Below are 26467 nucleotides of genomic sequence, written 5' to 3' on the forward strand. Positions count from 1 at the left end.
ACACATGTATGTCCATGAATGTGTGAAAGATAAGTTGTCATTGCAACATACTGCATGGGAAGACCTCACAACTGGTTTTGTGGAAACCATAGAACAAGTGAAGAAAGTAACTGAAACCAGCTGCAAGATGATGATAGCAGAAGAGAAACCGGGTCTGATTGTCAGAACAACCCAAGCCATTGAAGGCTTGCCAGAGCAGATTGCAGGACTCAACAACCACTCAAGACAAATTCAAAACCATGGTGTGAAATATTAAACATGCTAAATTAATTATTGAGGATGTTGTGGATTTATCCAGGGAGGACTGGTCAAATTATGTAACAGAAGATGATAAGAAATGTCCCATAAAAGATCACATTTTTGAATAGCTCTGAGTATATTGGGAGAAGTTTAATAAGCTTGTGGCAACAGGTGAAGAGTGGAAGGAATTTGATGGTGAAGTGGAAAACTTTAAAACTCAACATGGCAGACAGCATTTGCATGTTGTTGAGAGAATGCATGAGAAAGAAATCGCTTGTGAAGGTATCTGCATAGTGCAACATTTGCCCAAAATAAAGATCTATTGTTGATTATATGACTGCAAACCAGCAACAGGTCAGTGACATCATGGACAGGTTGGAAACCCTCATGGGGTCATTTTGCAGCAGAAGTCATCAAAGAGGCCGCATTGATTTTCAGCAGTTTTTAAGGTAATCAACTTCACATCATGGACATGGAGATGCATGAACTCACTAATACATCAGTGACGTAAACACACCAATGATGAGGTTCAAGGTGCTTTCCATTAAATCACTCCATGTGCTCCACAAAATCAATGCAGCAGTGTAGCACGTGGTTGCATGTAAAACTGCAGTCATCACCTCAATGATCACAATCTTGTCCATGAAATTTTGCTTGGTTTCTCCAACACCAATTATCACAGAGTTATTCTCGATTCTGCAAACTGGAAATCACACTGGTATTATTGCATTTTTATTATATTTGGCCTTATATTGTATCGCAGCTATTCCAGGGTCAAGACACGAATAAGTTTGTTTGTGTTCTCAGCTGCTAATGATGCAACCTGGGATGTTGTAGAACTTCCCACAAGAGTGTACATGATTGAGTCAGTCATTGATAAAATCTGATGGAGGATTTTCCTGATGACTGGCAAGATCACTAAAATTTACATATGCATACAAAAGCCCACACTCAGCTCTGCTATCTCAATTAAATCTGCATCTTACACAGTTGACATTGCATGGTCATGTTTGAAAACAATTCTGGTTGGCCCAAAAGAGATGAATAAAATTCTCAAGAATGAACAAATTCTGCATGCATGACCTGCATGGTCTGGATCCATTGTGAGGATCCACTCAAAGATTCAGGTCAGTTTAACCTGTGATATCATAAGTGGTAGTTACGTAGCCTCAACCTTTACGATTAACAGTGGAATGCCATGCTGGTCTGGTTCACCAAATGTGCCCACATATTATATCTATCAATTATTCACTTGATGATCATGCATCTTCCACGCAGCAATCCTAAACTCACACCAGTACAGTAAATAAGCTTTTCTTGCAATTGCGATATTATTATTTCACAATCTCATGTGAATCATCTAAGCTGTTTCACAGTTGGCCTCAACTGACTAGTTCATCCAGAGGAAGATGCCTCACAGCTGCTCTTTTGCAGGTCCCAGTAGTGCATCATATCTGCTTTCTTGCACCTCTTGGTATTCTTATTCCATGATGGTCTTGTACATATTGACTAAGCTGATTGACAGTAGGGATACTTATATAAACAATAATTTATTTTATTGTTTATCAGGCAGTGAAGTTTTTTTACTTTTATTAGGTAATGAGGTTTATGTAAATTGATTTTTACTTTATCATGATCAGAAACTGTAATAGCTTCGATCGTGGATATCATTGGCCTTTTGAATGGTGTCTACATCAACAATATCATTGTTTTTTATCCTCCATAGTATCTGTGGCTTTTTTCTTCATTGGTGTCAACATTTGTATAAACAAGTCTTTGTTGACATGCAGTAATGATAGTGTACAGATCTACATGATCAGCCTAGCTATTTAACTGACTTTATTTACCCTGTAGCTGCATTTGAGGCATGGTCAAGTACTGGTGCTAACATGTAACGTAAGCAAGCGAGGTTTACAGTATTCACATTGACATGGTTTGCTGCAAAGTTAACATTTTCCAAGAAAAATGCCTTTTCATTGATTGTGTCACTCTACCATTAGACATTTTATATATATATGATGATTTTATTCTTTAATATTAAAGACTGTTTATGCATTCTCTCAATTCATGGTGTATATAACCTTGGTGTTCCTTCATGAAATTACACTGCATTGGATGGTATTGCATTGTATCAATCAGCAATCGAAAAGCATTTTAGCCATGATGGTAATGTTGAAAGACTGAAAGCAAGCCATTTTACTGCACATTACTGTCCGCAGTTTAGTATCAAAATGTTCTTCCTATTCAAATAAAATTTTCTTGAAGTAGGTATTTGGTAAAATCACTGCACACTTGCCATCACAATAGTACATCACCCTAACTTAAAACTGATCATCCATTGTAAATTTTAAATCATGAGTTTCAAATTTGTTTGTGTACATGTTGGTAAATAAGTCTTTGAACTTGGAACTCTATGATTTCCATTCATTCCAGTATATTGACCATATGGCTCTGTACCTTTGTATCAGAACAACTTATGACAGAAATGCTGCCATTTCTTTAGGTGGAGTATTATTTTCTTGTAGCCTCTGTCCTTGCAAATTAATGCCATTTGGGTTTCCATATATTATTTGCCAAAGGCATATCTTTAATTAATTTGTTCTCGATGGTGATCATCGAGATTTTCTTTGTCATTGCCACTGTCTCTGTTGTCTTAGTTGTCTTTTGTTGAATATGTCATTGCTTTCAATGAATGTGTTACTGTCATAAAGGTCATGAGTGATCATATGCAGTGACTCAGTGACTTGAAGTTTTCTTGCATGATGATTTTTCATGTTTTTTGTTGTATTTATTACTGTGCACATTCTAACCCAATTATGGTTTGAAAAACCATAAATCATTTTGGGGGCCAGTTTGATGAATTGATGTGATGCACACAATCTGAACAATGATTTAATTTTTGAGTGATGGTGCAAACACACCATTTGTCTGGCAGTTTAATTCCCATATTGGCCATGGACATAATTTCTTTCACAATACTGTTTGTATCAGATGATGATGTTTTTTGGCATCATTTTATTATACTTGCTGTGAGTATTTAATGTTGCATGTTTAGGCTCTAATAAACAGCAGCACAGAAAGAGTGAAAACAACAAGCCTTTTTAAAATTTAACAAATAATGTATTTCCCTGGAAACATTCTGTAAAAATGAAAAAAGGAGAAAAACTTGTGGTTTCAATAATCAGATCCAAAAATAATCCAAAAATAATCCAAGAATAATCCATGAATTAAACTGCAAAAGTCCTAGTAATAAATGTTCTAATAATTTCAATGTCGAATCCTGATGGAAAATCCAAGATGGATGAAAGCATATGCTGTAGTCAGTACTGTACTTATCTACAGTCCTTGTAGAAATACAAATAATGACACTCCGGTGTTGAAAATCCAAATTAAATTTGTAAGCAATGTCTTTCCAAAATTTCTGTGTGACCACTCCTCAAAATATTTCCAGAGAATTTTTTAAAATCCTTTTGAAATCCAACTGATCTGAAGAAAATTATAACCCAAAATCTGGCTACAACAAAATAACTTGACATCAGTGTAAAAAGCCCAAAACTGAGAAATCTCTGCGCATCTCTATTAGAACTAACAAATGTGCACTAATGGAAAAACTGAAATTGCGAAATTGAAATTGGGGTCAGTTGATCATGTTTATGTCACGTACACCAAATATGACTCTGATGAAAACCAATCATTTTAAAATAAAATAGAACTTGTTTACAAAGGTTGCTACCAATTCTGAAACAAGGTCAGGATTTAGATCAAGACCTGGTGTTTACAAAAAGAATGATTCAAGTCAACCAATTTTCTGAAAAATAATCATTGCCAGTGAATAAATTTATATTATAATAGCATATAATAGAGAAAAAAAATAATTTAAAACTGACAAACAATTGAATTAAAATAAATATGAATTAAATCAGATATATGTAACATTAATATAATATTCTCGCATAAAAGTAAGCTTATGATGGCCTTGCAGATAGTATTTCTTTGAATTTTAAAGTCATTCTGCTATCATGAGTTGTCACATACTAATTATGGTTAACAAACATATCTGGTCAATATCAGTTATGATGGTGTGAGAGAAACCCTAATGAAACCCTAGGGTGCCAAATGATGTCCTGGAAGGCTCATAGGTTGTTTCAGAAGTGAATACCTCTCAAAGAATTATGCATTCCCAGTAGATTGACTCCAACAGTACATCATAAGACTTTCATTTTCATAGGCAACCTGACCTGAGCTCAACATTTTCTCATTTATAAAAAAAAATATAATTAACTGTTCTAGCTTGCAGCCAGGGGTGTTTTGGGGTTTTCTCACACTCAGGGCACCCACAGATGATCCCTGCAGGATGCACTCATGCATGCCATTTGGGTAAAGTCATGGGGTATAGAAGCCATTGACTTAAATTAGCAAGTCCAGTCAAAAAGCTTCATAATCCCACTAATCATGACCACACGAGCTTTTATATCCTGATGACATTTTGTTTTACTTGGAATCATGAAACTTGGTAATGGGATTCATCTGGATAAGTGCTGCAGCCTTATTGCAAATATTGGTCTTGATGGCTTCAGTTATTTGTGGGCTGTTTATGTTAGAAACATGAAAGTTTATAATTAGATACATCTTTGGTATACAACCAAAGAAACTTACTGTGAGCTAGAATTTATGCTTTACTATTGTTTGTTGTTGTTGTTGTTGAGTTTAATTATAGTGGCGTGTGCACAATTGTGCATGTGCCACTTTTTTCTGACTGCACTGCAGCCTGCTAGTTGTTCCTGGGGAAGGGGATGGTGCCACCTCCCCCAGGTTTTTATGGATTCAAGGAACCCTGATAGTTTGGCCTCAATCTGTGGGTCCATAAAGGTCCTTACAGTTGAATGGTTGGCTGTCATTAGTGGGAAGAAGAGCTCGGGAACGGTCCTGCTTGCTTTTACATCGCTGGTTTCTTGTTGCATTTGCCTGGTATTTCTTGCAATTTTTTTTTTTTTTTGATTTTTTTTTTTCTTCTTCAAAATGTTCTAAAAGGAGGGGGGGATGTTCCATGCTGTTTATAGAGGTTCTTAGTAGAAATCATGTATGAAGAGAGAATTTCAAGGTTATTATGGTATTACTAGTCGAGGTGTTTAGGGTGTGTTTCCTACATTATGTTATTTATAAGTTTTTAGATATTACCTTTTTAAGTTATTTATTAATTAATGTTTTTAGAGATTGAATGTTATTTATACTTTATTTAGCAAGAGACCGGAGTCCTAGCCAATTACATGGTTCGTTAAAGACATCTAGGACCGGAATCCTAGCTGATTACTCGGTTCGTTAAGGACATCTAGGACATCCGATTTTGGGTTTTTATGTGGTGGCTTCTAAATTTATTTAGCTAGTTACTGGGTCTTTTGGTTTTGTGGGGATAGTAATTATATTTTGTTCCTAAGTCCTGCTGAGTCTATGAATTGATTAATATTTTTATATGCTGATTGTTTATTTTTATTACAGTCCATAAGTAACTCTGGGTATGTGTGTGGTGATCCAATCACTTTTTGGTTTTTGATAAATATTTTCCAAGCGGGTTGATATTTTGGGCATATATTGAATACGTGGTGTAGATCTTCGGTGGTGTGGCAGTTAAAGCAGTTAATGGTTGCTGGTTTGGGTCCTATAAACCTTCCAAAACTGCTTGCTAATTTAGTTTTTCCAATTATTATCCTGTTTATGGTTTTCTGTTCTAAATAGGTACCCTTAGGTAGCTGTATGTTCCTATCTACATTTTTTTGGGTTTCATGGTGCTTTTACCTTTTGTGGAGGAGTTCCAAAAATCTTGCCATGTTTGGTCTATATATGTTTGTGCGAAACTTATTGCTTCTGTAGAGCTATAGTTAAGCTTGATAGAGTTTTGATCTCCTAGTTTGGTTTTTGCAACTTTGTCTGCTGTTTCATTGCCAGAGATTCCAATGTGCGACGGTATCCACATGAGCTCGACTAATTGATGTGCTGTGGTGATATCGTCGATTTATTGGCAGGCTCTGTCGAGGAATTGTTCCCTAGAGTGTGTATTGCGATTTTGGATCGATTTGATAACGCTTAGGGAATCGCTTATAATGACTGCTTTAGGTATTTGGTTGTCTTTGATCCATTGTAGTGATTCAAGTATAGCCCAGAATTCAGTGGTGTAGATGGAGCAATAGTCAGGTAATCTGGATCCCGTTTGTATATTGAATTCAGGGATGACTATTGCTGCTGCTGTTCTTGGTGGGTTGTTTGTTTTTGATCCATAGGTATATATTTTAACATAGTCCGGGTATTTTTGGTTGATTTCGTTTACCAGTACAGGTTTTAGTAAGTTTTCTTGTCCTTCTTTATTGCCTAATTTGGTAGCTTCAGTGTTAATCCTTGGTGGTTTTTGTAACCATGGTGATTTGTTCTGGTCTGTATTGTTTGTTACCTGTTGTTTTAGTCGAGGTATCTTTTCTCTTAGTTCAAGGATTACTTTGCCACTTGGTGTGATGGGTATGATTTTGGGTTTGAAGACCACTTTACACTTATTTATAGCTATTTTGGTGGGATGGTTGTCTGGGTGGGTATCTAATCAAATGGAGTATCGGAGGAGCAGTTCTTGCCTAAGTAATTTTAAGGGTAGTTCTCCTGTTAGTGTTTGTAATTCTTCTAATGATGTTGAGGGGAGTGTTCCTGTGCATAATAGTAAGGCTTTTCTCTGGATTGTGTCAAGTTTTTGTAGTACAGGTTGCTTAGCCAAGTTATATGCTTGGAAACCGTAATCCAGTTTTGATCTAATTAGGCTTTTATATATCATGAAGAGGGTTTCCTGGTTGGATCCCCAGTCAGTCCCTGTGATGTTCCTGAGTAAATTGAGATCTTTGTTACAATTCTGGGTGAGTTGTTCAATGTGCTGTTTCCATGTGAGGTGGTTGTCAAAGAACATTCCTAGGAATTTTACTACTGTTACGTATTTGATTAATTGATTTTGTATATAGAAGTTTGGATAGACTAGGTTGTTAGTTCGTTTGGGGGTGAATATGATTGCCACAGTTTTTTCATGAGATATTTTGAAACCCCATTTGTCCGCCCATCTCCCTATGTTGTCTAGGCTCTGCTGGATTTCTTTAACTACTGTGTTATTGGCAGGATTTCCATTCCTCCATATGCCACTATCATCTGCAAATTGTGACAGGTTTATTTCTGTGGAGGCTGCATTGAGGTCAAGGTCATTTATCATTAGGTTAAATAGTAAGGGACTTATTACACTGCCTTGCGGTGTTCCATTTTCAAGTGAAAATTCTTCAGAATGGGTGTTGCCTATTCTTGTGGTAATTTTCCAGCCTGTGAGAAAATCGCCAATCCAGTTGAACAAGTGTCCAGTTATTCCAAATTGGTTTAATTTGGCCATTAGTCCATTGTTCCATACTAGGTCGAATGCTTTTTCTAGGTCTAAAAAAAAACGCTATGAGGTTGCGATCAGTTTTCCTATGTGCGTTAAAAGCGAGTTTGATGTCTGTTTCCAATCTGAGAAGTTGGTCAGTGGTGGACCATTTGTTCTGAAAGCCACATTGATTTATGGAGAGTAGGTTATTGGTCTCTAGGTGGTGTTTTAACCTGTTTGCGATTATTGTCTCCATTATTTTGCAAATATTGTTTGTAAGGGAGATGGGTTGGTACGAATTTATGTTGTTGGGATCTTGACCTAGCTTGGGGGTTGCTATTACTATGGCCTGTTTCCATTTGGTGGATAGTTGGCCTTTATCCCTTATCCTATTAAAGAGTTTGATTATGGCTATTGTTATATTGATAGGTAGTTTTTTGTAGATAATGTAACCTAACTGATCCTTACCAGGGGATGTTTCGTTTTTGGATCGTAGGGCTGTCTTCCATTCATGTACTGTGATGTCGCTATTTAGGTGAGATTCTTTTGTTCCTTGGTCTTGAAACATTTGAGTTTGGGTTCCCTCCATTAGTTTTTTGTGTTCTTGAAAGTTTCTGGTGTGATTATTGTTGCTACTCATGTTCGAAAAATGCTTCGCTTGGAGGTCTGCCTTATCTTTATATGTTATGGCATTTTTAATATTTGGGGCTGAGGTAGTTGCTTTCCCTTTTATGGCTTTTATCTTGTCCCATATTTGTTTTGAGTTTGATTTTAGACTCAGTTTAGAGCAAAAGGTTTGCCATAGATTAATTTTAGCAGTTTTTATTGTTTGTTTTAGTGCTTTTTCTTTATATTGCTGGAAGTAGGTAGAATTTTTGGTGCGTTTATATTTATTTAAGGCCCTTTTTTTGTCTTTATGTGCTATAGTGCACTGTTTAGTCCACCATGGTACAGGGTTTTTATTTTGGATATTAGTTGTCTTTGGTATGCATCGGTTAGCTGCTTCTATAATTGTGTCTGTTATGTTATCATAATACATGTCAATACTTGGGCTTTCTAAGTTATCTGGATTTACTCTAGCTAGTAATAATTGGAATTGGTCCCAGTCTGCCTGTTGGTACCTCCATTTAGGTGGGGTTTCGTTTGGAATGTGTTGAGTTTTTGTTTGAATATTGATTGTGATGGGAAAATGGTCACTTCCTAACGTATCTTCCTGATCCACCCACCAATTTGTGATTTGAGCCAATTTTGGGGTATGATGGTTAGGTCTATGGCTGAGAGAGTGCCTTCCTCAGGGTTTAATCTAGTGTTCGACCCGTCATTTAAGATGACCAGATTGTTCTCAGTTATCCATTTTTCAACCATTTTCCCTCTTTGATCTTTCTTTTTACCTCCCCATAATTCACTGTGTGCGTTGAAGTCGCCACAGATCATTAGATTGTTGTTGTTGTTATTAGTGATTGCCTTTAGTGAGATTAGGTTGGTAGGGCAGAAGGTACCCCCTGGGTCATATGCATTTATTATTTGAATGTTTGTGATACCTATATTTATCATTACTGACATTATTTCGATGCTATTATTGATGTTTAGGTTAGGGGGTACTTCTGTTACTTCATAGTAGATTAGTGTATCTATTAAAAAAATTGCTAGTCCACCCCCTTTCTGCCCCATGGATCTGTTTTTAAAGATTCCCTGGGTATAGCCTTGTAGTTTGGGCAGGCGTTTGTGTTCTTGTGTTATGAGGGTTTCCTGAAGGCAGATTACGTCTGGTTTTACGGCTGTATTATTCAGTTTGTTCTGCAGTTCTGATAGGTTTTTAAAGATTCCTCTGCAGTTCCATTGCCAGATGGTGATTTTATTATTTTTTGTACTATTCATTTTTGACGTTGTCTTTATCTGTTAGTCTTGTGGTCCAGTCAGCTAGTATGGTGAAAATGGTTTTGAGGGTTCTCATTATGCTACTGAGATCTTGCATTAGGGTTCCTGTTGTTAGGTTCATTACTTCCTGTATTAATTCTGTGTTGGGGTATGGGTTAGGTTTGGGGTGACAGTTTTGTTTGTATCTGGAGTGTTATCAGGGTGGTCATGCTTTGTTACAATGTGGGTTGTAGTTTTTGGTTCTTTTGTTTCCTGATTTGAAGGTATGTTTTGTGGTGTAATGTTTTCCCTTCTGATTCTGCGTGGAGAGTTTTGGTACTCATTGGTTGTTTCAGAGGTAGATTTTGGTGTGTTGGGGTTGTTTTTAAAAATAATGTTTTTGGCAGAATGGTAAGTGAGGTGTTTTTCGTTCATTAAGTCCACTATTTGTTTCTCTTTTATTGCAAATCTGCATTCTGCCGATCTAGGATAATGGTTTTCTTTACAGTTAGCACATTTTTGTTTAATTGTGTGGCATTCTTCTTTGTATTGACCTCCGCAGTACTTACATCTTGGTTTGAATCTACATCTGAGGGCATAGTGTCCCCAGTGCAGGCATTTGGTGCAAAATCTTGGCCTATTTATGTAGTTTTCCAGCTTATGGCACACTCCTGACTGTCCAAGTTTTTTTATTGAGGGATTGGCTCGGTAGCCTCTATAACTGTTTTGTTTGTTCCTTGTCCCTTGTGATTTTTAAGACGATATACTTTGGTGGTCTGTGTTCCATTTGCTGTGAGTTTATGAAGTAGGAGTTCATTGCTTATGTCCTTGTTGTATCCGTTTAGTACTATTACTTTTTTAAAGATAGTGGTTTTAGTGGGTTCAGCCAGATTAGTTATGGTTTCACTGTGTTTGGAGTTCGAAGTGACTCGTGTTTTCCTCTGAGTGATATGGTGTCTCTCTACTTTGATCTTTATTGGGCCTATAGTTTCAATTTGGATGAATTTTTCCACCTGTTGAATTGTGCTGCATTGGACAATCAGGTAGTTTCACCTTGGTCTTATCAGTTTGAATTGTCCAGTGTGAATTTTGGCCAGTGCTGTCATAATACTATTGGTACTTAGACTAGTAATTCTGTTGCACCTGCTGCTTATGTATATGGTGTGTTCGATGGAATGATAATTGTAAATTTTGTTTTGGGGGTTATGTTGTTGTTTTATTTCCTGTTTTGAGTTAACCTTACTTGTGGTTTTTTTGTGGTTGTTTTGGGGTTTTAGTGGGCCCTTGCCATTACCAAGGTATGTGTTTTGGGTGTTTTGGGTTGTTTGGGGTCTTTGGGTTGCCATATTAGTGATATTGCTGGGTAGTTTTGTAGTGTCTAATTCACTGGATTTGTTCCCATAGGTTGGTGGTTCCCTTGCTATTATTATCCCAGATGGTCCAGGAGTTTGGCTTGAGTGTATAGTTTCTTTCCTAATGTTTTGATTTATTGTTGTTTGCTTGATTTCCTGTTGTTGGTTTGTTTGCATGTTTCTAGAATTGGTTATTTCATTTTTGGTGAATTTTGGGGTGTTGGTTATGGTTATGTGGTCTAATTGTGGGGAGTTTAAGGTATGTAGGTTACTGTCAAATTCATTTGTTAGGTTTGGAATAGTGGTGTCTATATCTTCATTTGTGTTTGGTTTTTCCGCTTCCTTGAAGAGGATTGGCGATAGTATTGGCATTGTATTTATATTGTTCCCTGGGGTGTAGTTTTGTATTTCTAGTAGTTTCTGTTGGTGGGGTGGGGGTGTGTTAGTTATGTCTGCTGGTTTGTGGTTTGTTTGGTCTGTGTTTGTGACCAGAATTTGGGGTCCCAGTGTGATGTTGGTTGTATTCGAGTTTGCTGTGGTTGGTATGACTTGCGTTAATCTTGCTTGTTTTACATGCTTTATTGGTGCTGTTTGGAGTTGTGTTACATGCAATATTTTTACTGATTTATTGATAGGGTTGTTTGGTGGTTTGTGTGTTTGCGTGTTTGGATTGAATAGAGCCATTTGTTTGGACCTAGTTTGCATTCTTCTACTTAAATTGCGTATAGAATTGAATGATGACTTATCCTTTTTTTTTGTCCTAACCCAGTCTGCTCTTCCGCTAGAAGTCTCTCCTTTGTTTCTTTGTTTTCTGTTACATGTTCCTATCGTTCCTTTGTTTGAGAGTTCCTTTGTTCTGTGCAATTTCTTTGTTCACGGCTTGGCGGTTTGCTAATCGTTTCCTCTTCATGGTATTACTTCTTTGCTCTTGTTTTCCTTTTCCTTTATTCTATTTTAATTGGTGATGGTGGTGGCCGCACTCAGTAGAACTTTTCAAATTATACACCAAGCCAGTTTTACACAGTAAACAAATCAAGCAAATTGAGAGATAGTTTTCAAACTTGACGTTATGGGAACTGTTCGTTTAGCTCAGAATCATGAATGATGTCAGAAGCTGTGGCTGAGTTAACTTTTCATGTGAGTGTCTTGAAATGTAAATGTATCTACAATTTCGTAATTAATTTCAACACCATTTTATCAACATATAGAGCAACACAACTCATTGCATGCATGATGAAAATGAGAGGTGTGTATACCAGTAATGCAACACATGATTCCTGAGGTTGTGGAACAGTCTATTTTTGATGCAGGACTGAGAGGTTATGGTTACTGTTATGAGCCACATATCAACAGACTTTATCGTCTTGTGAGACAGATTGTATTATAAACATTAAGTAGAAATTTAAAATAGCTTCATGAAAGCTAGATGGTGTTGATGATGTTTGCTTACTCGTGGCATGCAGCAGCTCCCATAGCCACTCGTTTCAGTGCACAGATGAGGAGAATATTTTCCTTAGAGCTAAGTTTTTCTTTAAATGTAATTTTGGGGCTGAGAGCAATAGGGTGGTAATCCACTGCTTTATGTCTGATTACAGGACACATTTCTCCTGAAGACACCAGGAGGGGGAGGATATGGAAAATATATGGAAGATGGCCAGAAAGAGGATGAGGAAGAGATGGAACGTCCCCATAAAAAACAGAAAATGGATAATTTGACAGTTGCCCCCTCAAAGGTTGGCACGGGCAGTGTCTTCCAATACAAGCGGGCTCAGGAATCTGTCTAAAAAGAATTTACACATGCTATAAATGACTAGATTGATGTACAAATGCACCCGGCACTGAATGATACCTGATATGACAAGAATTTCTTTGTTTCTTTATGCCTTGCCTTTACTAAGTGCTAGAGAACTTAATCTTTATTCAAAACATTGTTGGTCATCCACACATGTAATAAATGTAACCAATGGATCAGTTGTCCATAAGGATATAATAGTAATGCATGTTCTAAATGGTCTTACACATCAAAAATACTAGTCCGACAATGATCACAATTTGCAAGCTAAGGCTTGAATCTGCTCCATTTTGGAAGTAATGGACTTGATTAAAAGCAAAACAAAAATGTGAACAATTTTATGGATAGGATAATATTAGATTTATTTATAGATTTATAACACCAATTCAACATAAGCTTTAAGGAGCTTCTTACAGATATGACATTAAAAATAATAAAGACAAAACCAAACATGATTTGCAAGACATACAACAACACCATAATGTTTAGATACAATTGGACAAAACACACAGCACGTAAAATGAAAATATAAGCAAGCAAAGAATTTTAAAAAGGCAGTACTTAAAAGTGAATTTAGAATTTTGCTAGATAAAAAACACATTGGTTAGGATGATTGAATGACAACAGTTTTTTTTAAATGTAAGAAGAATACAAATTTGGGTCAGATTACTTAAAATTATAGACTAAAATCGAAATTTAAATTAAAAATGCCACTTTAGGACTAAAGCATGCTGAGATGTAGATTTCAAAATAAAGGAGATAACCATAGGGCTCTTGATAGTACATAAGGACAGATAAAACAGAGTTATGAGTTGGGGGTATTATTTGCATATATTTTACAGTCTTTCCATTCCAGGATAAAATTAATGAATTCAAATTTGATTGGTCTCTAAAGTTATTAGTAGCTCATTTCATAGAATGACTGTTGCATATCTAAATGAATTTTAGCCAGATATTGAGGTTTTAATTCTTGGGATATATAAAATATTTGAATATCAGAATTAAAGTCTCTGGAGTGATATCCCTAAGTCTGTGCACCTACAGGGTCAGCAGTTTTGCCCTAAGTAAGAGATTAGGATAACTTCATGTGTAGTCATCAGACGTTAATCTCAGAGCACAATTTTTGTATTTTTTTAAAAAGTTTAATAGTGTTCATGCCCCTTGAAGAAATGCCAGGTTAAGGGACAGAAGTTGAAATTTGATGGGATAAATGTATGCAAGAATTTTGCTGCAGAAATAAAATGACAAAATTATTAATCATAGTTCTTTTAAATATTATTATAGCTAACCACTTTAACTTAAGAAACAAGAAGTATAAATCGTTCTTTATAACATGATGGAACACAGAGAAGATATGGACCTCAAGACCAAAATTAAAACAATTTCAAAATCAAATGTAATCCCAAATTGTCAAGATCCATCAGCTCAAATATTTATGTCAAAAGCCATTGTACTTAAATTAAAAATCTCAATTTTGTTTTCCTCCAGAATCTGCCCTACCTATCTAATGAGCCACTATTGTACTCATTGTTAGATATTGTATTTCTAACAGACTGTAACTCACTCACAATTACCTTTATGATAGCTATTCATAGCATTTGGTAAGAATTTCCAGGACTGCCATAATTGTCCCTAGCACCAAAAGTCAGCTACTTCTAAATATCTTTGGTTGAGGAAGAAATCAAGAAAATCCCATGAAGAATCACCGTCCCACTGAAAGATATTGGCAAGCTTTCTCACATGAGCACACTGAGCTAATCTGAGACTCAAACCCACATGAGGTGTCACTGGTCCATAAAAGTGAGTGCCTTAGATTGCTTGGCCACACAGGGTTATCTGGTATGTTTTGCAAACAACTGTGCTTATTTTTGGTGTTGTTAGATTTAAAATGAATGACATACATGCATGTAAATTTGTGATTTATGTTATTTTATGCTTTAAATTTTTACATCTCAGCTGTACAGTGTGATGTCATTTAGTTTCAAATTACCATATGTAACTGGTGCTTAGAACTCAGATATAATTGACTAGAATAAGGTGATGTTACTCACTGTGATTTCAGTTTTATTATTAGATATATATTTCACTATCGGATATGTTTAGAAATGGTAAAAATGTAATGAACATCTACCAAATGTGGGTGTTGCATCATAGATTTAATGTTACCCATATGGTCTAATATGTCAACTGTATGACAGTAATCTGTCAACTGTATGACAGTATTCTGTCAAATGTATGACTGTATTCTGACAAATGTATGACAGTAATCTGTCAAATGTATGACAGTATTTTGTTAAATGTATGATGGTAGTCTGTCAAATATATGACTGTATTCTGACAAATGTATGACAGTATTCTCTGTATCAAAGGTGGGTGTTGCATCATAGTTTTAATGTTAACCATATGGTCCAATCCATCAAATGTATGACATTATTCTGTGAAGTGTATAAAAGTATTGAGTTTAAAAAAACATGAAGCTTAGTATTATATGATTTTCTTTTAAAATATTATTAGACAAGATTAGGTGCATAAATACTTTTTAGTCAAGAAATATAATTTATTATCTGAAATTATTACTTTATTTACTGATATTTTGTTTATCCCCTCCTCTCTCCATCTTTAACCTGAGCACAGACATAAACACACATAAATGCAGTCATCCAATTTTAATAATTCTTCCTGGTTTGGTACTGTATATACTCATACATAAGTTGGCACCAACTGCAAACTACATAGATCAGATCTGCAGTAGCATAATATGCCAGCAGATTTGGGTCTATATGGTTTGTTAAGTAAGTAATCAGTAAAACAAACATTATGTTATGGCTGTTTAGGGTCTATGTTGTTTGCAGTTGGTTTTGACTTATACATGAATATATATAGTACTTAATACATTCATCGGTTATGGACCCCATTTCATCTTATAAGGCAGGAACTGTGGACCCCTTACCAACTTATAAGGAGGGAATTGTGGTCCCCATTATCACCTTATAATGAGGGAGTTATGGTCCCCAATACCACCTTGTAATGAGGGAATTAAATATCTCATACCATCATATATCAAGGGAGTCATTGTCCCATTACTATCTTATACTGAGGGAGTTATTGTCCCAATACCACCATATAATGAGGGATGTGTAGTCCCTAAAACTAGCTTATAATGAAGGAATTGTAGACCCCACTACCACCTTATCACAAGGGAGTTTTATATCCTATTACCACCATAGAATCAGGGAGGGTTGTATATCTTAATACACAACCCAAATATCCTTTGTATTAGACTGACAATGGTTTTGTGAATCTGCAAGGTACTCCCACATGCTGTCTTATACTGATGTATGCTGCAAGATGCTCCTACATATCTCGCAAGTATTCGTGTAGGCTGCAAAGTACACCTGCATACTGCCTTATAACTACTCATGTAGGCTGCAAAGCACACCTCATTCTGTGTGATAACTAGTCATGTAGGCTGCAAAGAATTTCATCATACTGTCTTATAACAACTTGTGTAGGTTGCAGAGTACTCCCTCATACTGTTTTATAGTTAATACTCACTCATGCCAGCTTATAACTACTCATGTAGGTTGCAGAGTACACCCTTATACTGTGTGAAAACTGCTCAGGTAGGCTGCAAAGTACATCTTATACTGTGTGAAAACTAGTCATGTAGGCTGAAAGGTGCTCACTCATGCTGTCTTGTAACTACTTGTGGGCTGCAAAGTGCACCCTCATACTGCCTTATAACTACTCATGTAGGCTGCAAAGTAACCTTGTTCTATGTGATAACTAGTCATGTAGGCTGCAAAGTACACCCGTATACTGCCTTATATCTAACACCCGTATACTGCCTTATAACTGCTCATGTAGGCTGCAAAGTAACCTTGTTCTGTGTGATAACTAGTCATGTAGGCTGCAAAGTACACCCATATACTGCCTTATAACTACTCATGTAGGCTGCAAAGTAACCTTGTTCTGTGTGATAACTAGTCATGTAGGCTGCAAAGTACACCCTTATACTGCCTTTTAACTATTTGTGTAGGTTACAGAGTAATCCCTCACACTATTTTGTAATTAGTACTCCCTCATGCCATTTTATAATTACTCATGAAGGCTGTAAAGTACACCCTTATACTGTGTGATAACTAGTCATGGAGGCTGCAAAGTACACCCTTATACTGTGTGATAACTACTCAGGTAGGCTGCAAAGTACTCTATCATACTTTCTTAAATATTAATGTAGGCCACAAAGGACACTTCATACTGTATGATAACTAGTCATATAGGCTGCAGAGTACTTACTGTGTTGTCTGATACATGCTGTCTGTAGGCTGAAAAGTGCTCCTGCATACTGTCTTATAACTGCTCACATACGTTGTGACCACTCTAATGGCCTAAGTAGTTTGAACATCTGCCTCTGATGCAAGAGGTCATGGGTTCAAACCCCTGCCATGTTATCCCAAAGACTTATAAAAATGGCACTGGCAGCTGCCTCACTTGGCACTCAGCATTAATAGGTTAGTGTTAGGTCTGGTCAGCCTGGTGTCAGGATAATGTGACTGGGTGAGACATCATAATACATGTCTGCGGCATGATGCCCCAGTGCTAGACATCACTATAATCTGCCGCACTGCATACATAATAGCGATATGACTAAATTGTTAAAGCTGTATTACAAATCCAAATCACACACACAGACAATGTATGCGGCAAAGTACTCCATTCTGTCTGAGTACTACTCACATAGGCTGCAGTGTACTCCCACATACTTAACATTGTTTGTTTATAGGTGATATAAAAGATATGTTATCCAAGTTGTGAAATGAGGCTAAATGAATGTTGAGATATGGACTCATGAATTGGAATTCTCTTTGCTTGATTTTGGAAAACCCAAGTGTATAATGTATGCATACCTTGTATCTTTTCATTTAAAGGGAATTTATTTTCAAGACTTAGACATTTATATTATCCAGATGACATATGCCAGGTGTTTCATTTTATAAATTTTATTCAAATCTCCATTAGTGTAGAGGCATCTAATCAGTTATCATCAAAACAGATTTCTGTGATTCTTTGTGAAACGCTACATATGCTAGCCAGTTTAAGATTTCTTTTCTATTTTGGAATATATCATACCTATTTTTATAAGGGAATATAGATGTTTTTTATTCTTCTGTGTAAATGCATTGAATAAATTATTCTGCCAAAGAGAGTCGTTCTTATGAACTAGTTTTTTTCTTACAGTGGCAGGGAATTGGAGTAATTCTCATGTCCATTCATCCATCCATCCATCCATCCATCATCTGGCACACAGCCTTGACAGTGTAACTAGTCCTGCAGTTTTTGATGAATTGCCATGTACCTTGGTAAATGTTATAATCATTGTCTAAACATGTGCATAAAAATCATTTTGCTTAAAGAATATTTATTACAGTTATTGCCATTTTTGTTTTGTAGCTTAATGCAATGTATGACATTCTTGTTATCACAATTAGTACTGCAGTTTTAGATGGATGTCTCTGAAAATTGGTAAATGTTATGGTTATAACCTCATTCACTCAGCTAGTTCCAACATTTTTGATGGATTGTCCTGAAATTTAATAAATATCACAATCATCCTCTGAAGATATGACTCTTAAGAAATCACTTTGTTCCAGTGTTTTTTTGTTGCGATTGTCCTTTTTTATTGTAGCTTAATGCATTGTATGACACAATCTTGTTAGCATAACTAATCCTGCAGTTTTTGATAAATTGAAATGTTGATATTTTATTCATTAATACTGTAAATAATTAATTATTACTGTAAATATATGGAAGAAACAAAAGCACAGACTTACACAATACAATTTATAGTAAATATATGGGAGAAATAACAGGACAGATGTACACAATACAGTTTATTGTAAATATATGGGAGAAATAACAGGACATGTACACAATACAATTTATTATAAGTATGTGGGGGAAACAACAGGACAGATATACACCCTACAATTTATTGTAAACAAAAATAATAATAATAATAATGAGGACTTTGTATAGCGCCTAATCTTTAGAAGCTCTTAGCATTTTACAACATTAGACAGCACCTATAAGATATAAAACATATATAGTGATATGATTACAAACACAAACACCATGAAATTAGAAAACATAGAAAAGACATGCTTTGAATATTTAAGGTAGGAAACATTATTAGGTCTTTAAGTTTGTTCTTACAGTCGAAATAAGTGAGTTTTGAGAGCACTCTTGAGTGTGATCACTGTGTCTTTGTGTCTAAGTTCAGTGGGCAATTCATTCCACATGCTGGGCCCTGATATGCAAAAGAACGCTGTCCATATGACTTTGTTTTCATAGTAGGAATAATGAGTATACGATTGTCAGAAGAGGAGCGTAAGTATCTTGCTGGTGTATACACATGGGTGAGGTCGGATAGGTATGTTGGACTAGAGTCCATCAGTGAAACGTAGCACAGAGAACAAATTTTGTGTTTGATTCTGGATCGAATGGATAGCCAGTGTAGGGTACAGAGCAGCGGGGAGGTGTGCTCTGATCGTGGTACTCGAACTATGATCCGAGCAGCTGTGTTTTGAAGTTTTTGGAGTGGATATTGAGATGAACCAGACAGAATTGAGTTACAATAGTCCAGTCTTGAAAGTGCTAATGAACACACAAGTGTTTTAGTGGCATCAACTGAAAGATATTTGCAAATGGAGCTGATGCGTCTCAGCTCAAGATATACAACCTTGCATATGTTCATGACATGTTGGTGCAATGTGAGAGTACTGTCCAGAGTAACACCCAGGTTTCGTACTGATTGTGTGAATTTAATGTTGGTGTTGCTGACATTTATTGTTTGAGGTAAAGGATGTGAATGAGAAAGTCTTTATGTTGTGATCAGAATGGCCTCAGTTTTATCATCATTCATCTGGGAGAAATAACAGGACAGATGTACACAATACAATTTATTATAAATATATGGGAGAAATAACAGGACAGATGTACACAATGCAATTTATTGTAAATATATGGGAGAAATAACAGGACAGATGTACACAATGCAGTTTATTGTAAATATATGGGAGAAATACAGGACATGTACACAATACAGTTTATTGTAAATATATGGGAGAAATAACAGGACAGATGTACACAATACAGTTTATTGTAAATACATGTATATGGGATAAATAACTTGACAGATGTACACAATACAGCTGATTTGGAGGAATAAAGCAATATGACATTGTATATTGTCAAAACCAACAAGTTTAAAATTAGAAGTACACTCCATAAATTTGTTAAATATACTCAGTACTTATTTACTTGTTTATTTCTTTGCCTTAACATAAAATAAAGTTCAGTATGTTTGTATAACTTAACATTTTCTATGGAACTAGAGAAAGTTGGAACACACTTTCTTATTTAGCAAGAGTCTATATACTTATTAATCAATAACAAACAAATTTATAATATTATATTTTTATATTCTTTAGTAACTCCTAAACCAGATAGGATAATATTAGCAGTCCATTATCATACCACAATTATAACTTCATAATGATGTGAATCTGAGTATTATTGTATCACAGCAATATGACAATCAAAACATAAATGTATGAATCTGTCCTACTGTTCTTTGCATAATGTGCAATGGAACATTGCATACATTTTTATTGTAAACAATCTTATATTTGAATCAGCTATTTGATGACTGATCATGAATACTTTATTCTAATTTTTAAAAGTTAATTCTGTATATTTATTTATGAATATGTTATAAAACAGTTAAGTCTTTCATGCTTTCTTTTTTTATTTCATAATATTTGATCAATGGGGCTTTCAATTTTTTTAAATTTTTTATATTGTACCAGTGATGACAAATTTTAAGGCTGGATTTCCAAATTCAGTGTCAGTATATTTGTAATTTTCAAATTAGGTTGTGATGAGAGAATGCTGTTTGTTGTTATTTGGGGTTTAATTTGATTTTTAAACACACAATCAACTATATACAATTGGCAGTATAACTGGTGGAGGAAGAACTAGAGAAAACCCTGGTAAGAACCACCAATGCAAGGGAAGCTACTGGCAAGTTTTCTCGTGTACCAACATTGGCCAAGCCTGAGACTTGAACCCAGGTGGACAGAGGTCAGTGATCAGTATAAGCATGCGCTTTAGACCACTTGGCCACCTGGTGCCCCAGACAAGAGAATATCAGAATGTATAAATCCATGACTAATTTCATTGTTTCTACTTTGTTCATTTGATGTTGTATAGTCAACATGCATGGTGTCATGACAAAAATAGAAACAAACATCTTTAAACAAAAATTTGATCATCTAATTCATCTAGTACTGTAGAGAAAAAAATTGGACTGAGAAACGTTCAAATGTCGAAAAATCAACTTCCCACAATTATGTCCTACACTTGCTTCTACCTTAATGTGTAAGAAAAAATATAGACCTGCCTTTAGAATGTTTAGTACAAACATGTGGAAGAGTAAATGCCTTCCTCCCTATATTTTAGATGTAACATGTATCTTTGAGAGGTATATTTATGTGTTATAGCAGCTTTTGGCATTAGGAGCTTCAATTACTCTCAAAATTCAGTAACTGCATATAGGAGATACTTCAACCTAATAATCATAACTTGTGTAAAGGAAGTTTTTATTTTTTATTTTTATTTTTAACAATAGTAGAAATAAAATAATTTATTTGATTTCATGAAAGCGGTCAAGGAAGAACAAGAACCGTGTGCACCTCTTTCATAGGGAGGTATGTAGCTCAGTGCAGACCCTCTTACGCCTCCACAATCGGATCAAATCTTTGTCAGGATCTGGTTTTCGGTAATAATAACAGTTTGGTCACTGCTTCAGTGGTAAAGCTTGCCACCTGACAAGCAGTGATTTGTGAACAATATATTTTCACTGCCTGCTTTTATCCCATGGATAGAAATAATGAAAGGAAAAAAAAACGAAATATAAGAATTGGTTAGAGATATGTAAATTATAATGCGTATAGCATTATATAATAATTTTTAAGGTAAATTCAAAAAATTTCAGGATGAAGTCTGCACAGTGTTCACTTATTTGTTAGGATGTAGTGATTACAATTCTGAAAGTTATAATGGGCAGGGTTTATGGTGCTTTTACAGCAAATAAACAAATTACCGTACTTACCCGAAGCAACAATTCTCAAATTTGTATTCATATATTTAAAATAGAAGAAAGAAAAAACAAAATTTGAAGACAGTGAACGTTTTATTAAAGACCAAGGACTAAAGAAAATACATTGTCCAAAACTATAATTCACGTCATATTTAGTAAACTAAAATTAACAGTTTAAACCTTGTAATAAATTTCATTATTATAAATTTAAGCGGACATTTCGAAAGGCAGTGCTCAGTTATAATTACAAATAATTTTGCTCTGTGTAAGCAAGTCCACATGACTAGGATCTCGCAACATTTTGGGGGTCTTTTTTTTCTTCAAAAATTAGTCAATTACATCCTATTAGCGGTACCCATTGCTTATGCTACTCGACATGTGATTGTTTTATTTTTATCTCATGAATGGTGTGAGTGCATGGCTTGATATATTCTGTTGTGAGAGTGCACAGGCAGGGCATTTTTTAGGGGCGGGGTAAGGTGTGCGTTTTTTTTCTTCTAACGATAAGATTTATATCGAGTTAGCACGATTAAAAATATCATTTAGGCTCCAATAAGCTGTTTACGAACATTAATTACATAATAAAAAACCACATTCGTTGTACATGATTAACAAAGACACAAATATAGCAAACTACATGGTAGCAATAATAAACAAATCACTTAGCACATACGTTCAAATATAAGGTTAGAAATAGAGTTTAAAGAGGTGGTATTTAAATGTGAATATCGTGTCTATGTATCTAAAAGAAGCACACATTTGAAGTAAAACATGCTAATGTGTGTGTGTTTGTGATTTGGATTTTTAACGTAGCTTTAACAAGTTTTCAGTCATATCGCTACGATGTCTGCAGTGTGGCAGTTTATAGTGATGTCTAGCACTGGGGCATCATGCCGCAGACATGTAGAATGATGTCCCACCCAGTCACATTATCCTGACACCAGGCCGACCAGTCCTAACACTAACCCCTAACACTAATCTCTTAATGCTGAGCGCCAAGCAAGGCCGCTGTTAGTACCAATGTTGTAAGTCTTTGATATGACTCAGCCGGGGATCGAACCCACGACCTCCCGCATCCGAGGCGGACGCTATAACCACCAAGCCACCGGAGCGGTGTACATGCCAATATGTAAATCAAGTCTTAATATAAATAACATTTAATGTCTAGGTATCTTGAAAGAAAGCACAGGTAAGAAACAGAAACATGCAAAGATGTAAACTGAATTTATAAATAAGAAGGCAATTACGATAATAAGCAATATGGTTTGGTTGTGTTAGATTGAACACCATTTCTGAGCAGATGATAGGCGATACGTGGCGGCCAGTATATTTGGTGGAGGAAGAAACTGGGAAGAACCACTGACCCACAGGAAACTACTGACAAACTTTCTCACATACCCATATTGGTCGGGCTGAGACTCGAACCCACGCGGACATAGGTGGTGTCATTAATCTATAAAAACGAGCCCCTTAGACCTCGCGGTTCCACCGAAAACAATACGAATAACTGAGTAAGGGATAGCTGGTGGGAGTGATTTATTTGCTAATAATACATGTAGGTTTCCGTGCCATTCAGTGCAAAATTTAATGCTCTAGATGAATTCAACTTTTAACCTGATCTAAAATGCTCGTTCAACAGAAATGCAGCTGCATGCCTAAAATATACTGTTTGCCATATTATATTTTAATTATGGGGCATTTAAAATATTTGAATATCTAAAAATTATATGCTTTGTGTTTTTAACATAGTAGGTCATTTACACATTGGGGTGCAATCCCATTCAACACTTTCAATGTCCCTTAAGGGAACGATCAAAGTCTACGCACTTTCAGAATTTTATTAGGTCTCAAATCACATTTAAAATAGGGGCCCCGAGTGTTCTAAAGCGCTCTCCGTTACGGATCACTGCCATCTCACCTCTGTCTGCGTGGGTTCGAGTCTCGGATTCGGCTAATATGGGTATGTAAGAAAGCTTGCCAGTAGCTTCTCGTGGGTCGGTGGATCTTTCCGGATTTTTTTCCGGTTCCTTCCTCCACCATTAATACTGGCCGCCATGTATATCCTACTGTGTACTTAAAAATGGCGTTAAACCCTACAACAATAACATTTAAAATAAATCAGATAAAAAGAAAGCACGAAATAGATACTAATCGATGAAAAGCTCAGCGACGAATTGGATCAGCTGGAAACTCTTCTTAGGTCCACCGGTGGAAATAGTCTGCCACCAGCCGGTCCCCAAGCCAGGTCCTCCATGCAACGCACTAGCCCCGTCTACAGCGGTCTCCCGTGCCATCGCCTAGGTCCTAGGATGAAGCTCCCTTTACAGATACATCAGTGGATACATGTAATGGTACTAATCAGACAAGCCTCCAAGTTAACCACGCCTCTCATTTACTTATCAATGAGAGCTCGACGGCTCATCTGCATCCCCATCCACTCCGAGCCTTAATAAGGTTAAGACCCACATTTAGTCGCATAGGTTTCTTTTCTTTGATAAATAACTTTCAGGATATGAAATTCAAGTTTCAGGTCGACTTAATATTGATTTTGAAATTGGCATCGTTCCCCAACGTAAGAATATAAAACTCACCATAGGCAAATATATATTGGCTTTGATCAGGTTTACCAGCATCTTGTGTGAAAAACAACCACTGCTCAGTACCTCGGAGTCCAGTCAAACTCTCTCCTCACAAGATGTCCTCTTCCACATCATGCAAATATTTAGTACTACACTGGTATTCGCCACTCTACAGGAATCTTGCAGGTTTCAGCACCTGTCTCAGTTGTGTACGGCGGTCCCCCACTAAGCCTCTGTTCCAAGCCCATTGCACACCCTTTCAAGTTTCTACCACAATAAATGCCATAGCCTCTGCAACCTAACAACCAAGTTTTTGGTTTCCAAATAGCTGGCCAACCTAGAACCCAAAATGCCAACCAACAGAAAGCTTGTAGACGGAGCTGATCATTTCTCCACGCCAGTAAAACTTAACTGTTTGCAATATTGGCTGCTCGAATTGTATCCTCCTACAATACCTCCTTGAAATTTTTCAAAATGGTTTTGATTTTGGTTTGAAAGGGACATTGCAGCCTTTGAATAGACACAAGCAAATACAGTTATTGCCGCATAATGATTGATCACTTTTCTTACCCATCCGGCAACTCTGTTACCGATGGAATTCCAACCTTGCAGTGAGTTGTTCGTTACAACGTTATGCAGAATGCAAGTGCATTTATATAGCATCTGTGTAGGGGTTCTCTATGTCCAAAACCGACATGTCGAATGTTTTCCCCAATATTCTTATTTGTCATTTCAATACCAACTTTATGAGTTTGTTCAGGGAAAGAACATTATTTCGATAAATACATACCCATGAGTTATAGCTCAAGCTACCAGATTGTTGAGACTCTTGGCAATTCTCTGCAAAATATAGCGAACACAAAGTTATCGATAATATATGGATCATATATCATACGGTTTTGTTGTACTAATGCAACTAGTTCCAAAGCCAGAAGACAAATCTCTATTGTTCATATGCCGAGGTTGGCATTTCTGTGTCAGAGTATAAAACCTTTACCCCGTCAGCCGACCATGACTTTCCTCTGGTGTTTATTAAATTTGGTCAGAATGAAGGTTCACCTTCAACTCCAAGCCATAACGCATTGGTTCAATGATATCTGTCTCAAAGTCAAATAACCCCAGAGTTGCAAACCAGAGTGGGTTGCGCTCTTGTTCTATCGAGTCGTGCGTTTTGGGGGGAAAGAGGGGCGAGGGATGGTATTAACTTGACAATAGGCATCCCCAAACCTTATCACCGCATTAGATTAACAAAGGATGTGAAAGAATATTTGATGGTATAGGACATCTTTTTAACCAGTTTTAAAGGTAAATCTCTGTTCCTGCCAGATCTTTGGGCGACTCCTGTCTCCTTGATGTTGTACAAAGATGCCAGTGGGATACGGTGCTGTTCTTTTTACACTATTGTTTTAGAGACTTTGGGATTAAATCTGGTCATATCAAAACATTACACTTTTTGAATTGTACCTCATCGATCATGCGGTTTAGCTCTGGGGAAAATACCTTACCAATAAATGTATAAATTGCCATATCGTCAATCAAGCCTTGTTGAAATTATAAACAAGGAATCCTCCAAAAACACCAAAACTATACACTTCTCTCCTAAATATGTACTTTCCTGCTTTAAAATAAATAAGGTGATGGCTCTGTACGCAAACCTACAACACCACCAAATTCAGCACCTGCCAAATTAGCATAACTTGAGAGTACAAGAGGGGTGTGTGTTTAAAAATATGCCAACCCAGGTACAAAAGGCACATATATGAGGGCTTGGACACTATATACAGAATGATTACTCTCTCCACATTTTAATCGGACCCTCTACACGGTACATTTCATCAACAGGAAATACGCAGTATTTTAAATTTTCTACTTTCGTTTCAGTACTTGTTATGTGCACAAAAGCAATGGCTTCAGAAGATTTCTTCCGCTTTCCTTATTCCAAAGCTGATTCAAACCACTTGGAACAAACATGACGTTCGCTTCAATCAGTAAAGTTATAATACTCAAAATTACAGTTCCTTAATGCATTTTATTTCAGGCGAAACTTCCATGTTTACCATGGATTTCCATGTTTCTTTTCTGAATGGTAACATGATCCATCTATCT

At 36.2% G+C, this 26467-nt stretch overlaps 1 protein-coding gene across 3 annotated transcripts in view; it reads left to right on the top strand.

Moving 5' to 3' along the window:
- LOC149780592 (5-oxoprolinase-like) overlaps positions 1-17828 on the top strand; it is a 178953-nt gene extending 161125 nt beyond the window's left edge. For all 3 annotated transcript variants that reach the window (XM_089937708.1, XM_089937707.1, XM_089937709.1), the window contains exon 35: positions 12423-17828. In XM_089937708.1, coding sequence (XP_089793834.1) covers positions 12423-12611 — 189 coding nt within the window. In that variant the 3' untranslated portion in view covers positions 12612-17828. The remainder of the gene's footprint in view (positions 1-12422) is intronic.
- The last annotated feature ends 8639 nt before the right edge of the window (positions 17829-26467 follow it).

The sequence above is a fragment of the Sinohyriopsis cumingii genome, chromosome 16, assembly GCF_028554795.1.
Source record: "Sinohyriopsis cumingii isolate HCF-2022 chromosome 16, ASM2855479v2, whole genome shotgun sequence".
In the NCBI taxonomy this organism is placed as follows: Eukaryota; Metazoa; Mollusca; class Bivalvia; order Unionida; family Unionidae; genus Sinohyriopsis; species Sinohyriopsis cumingii.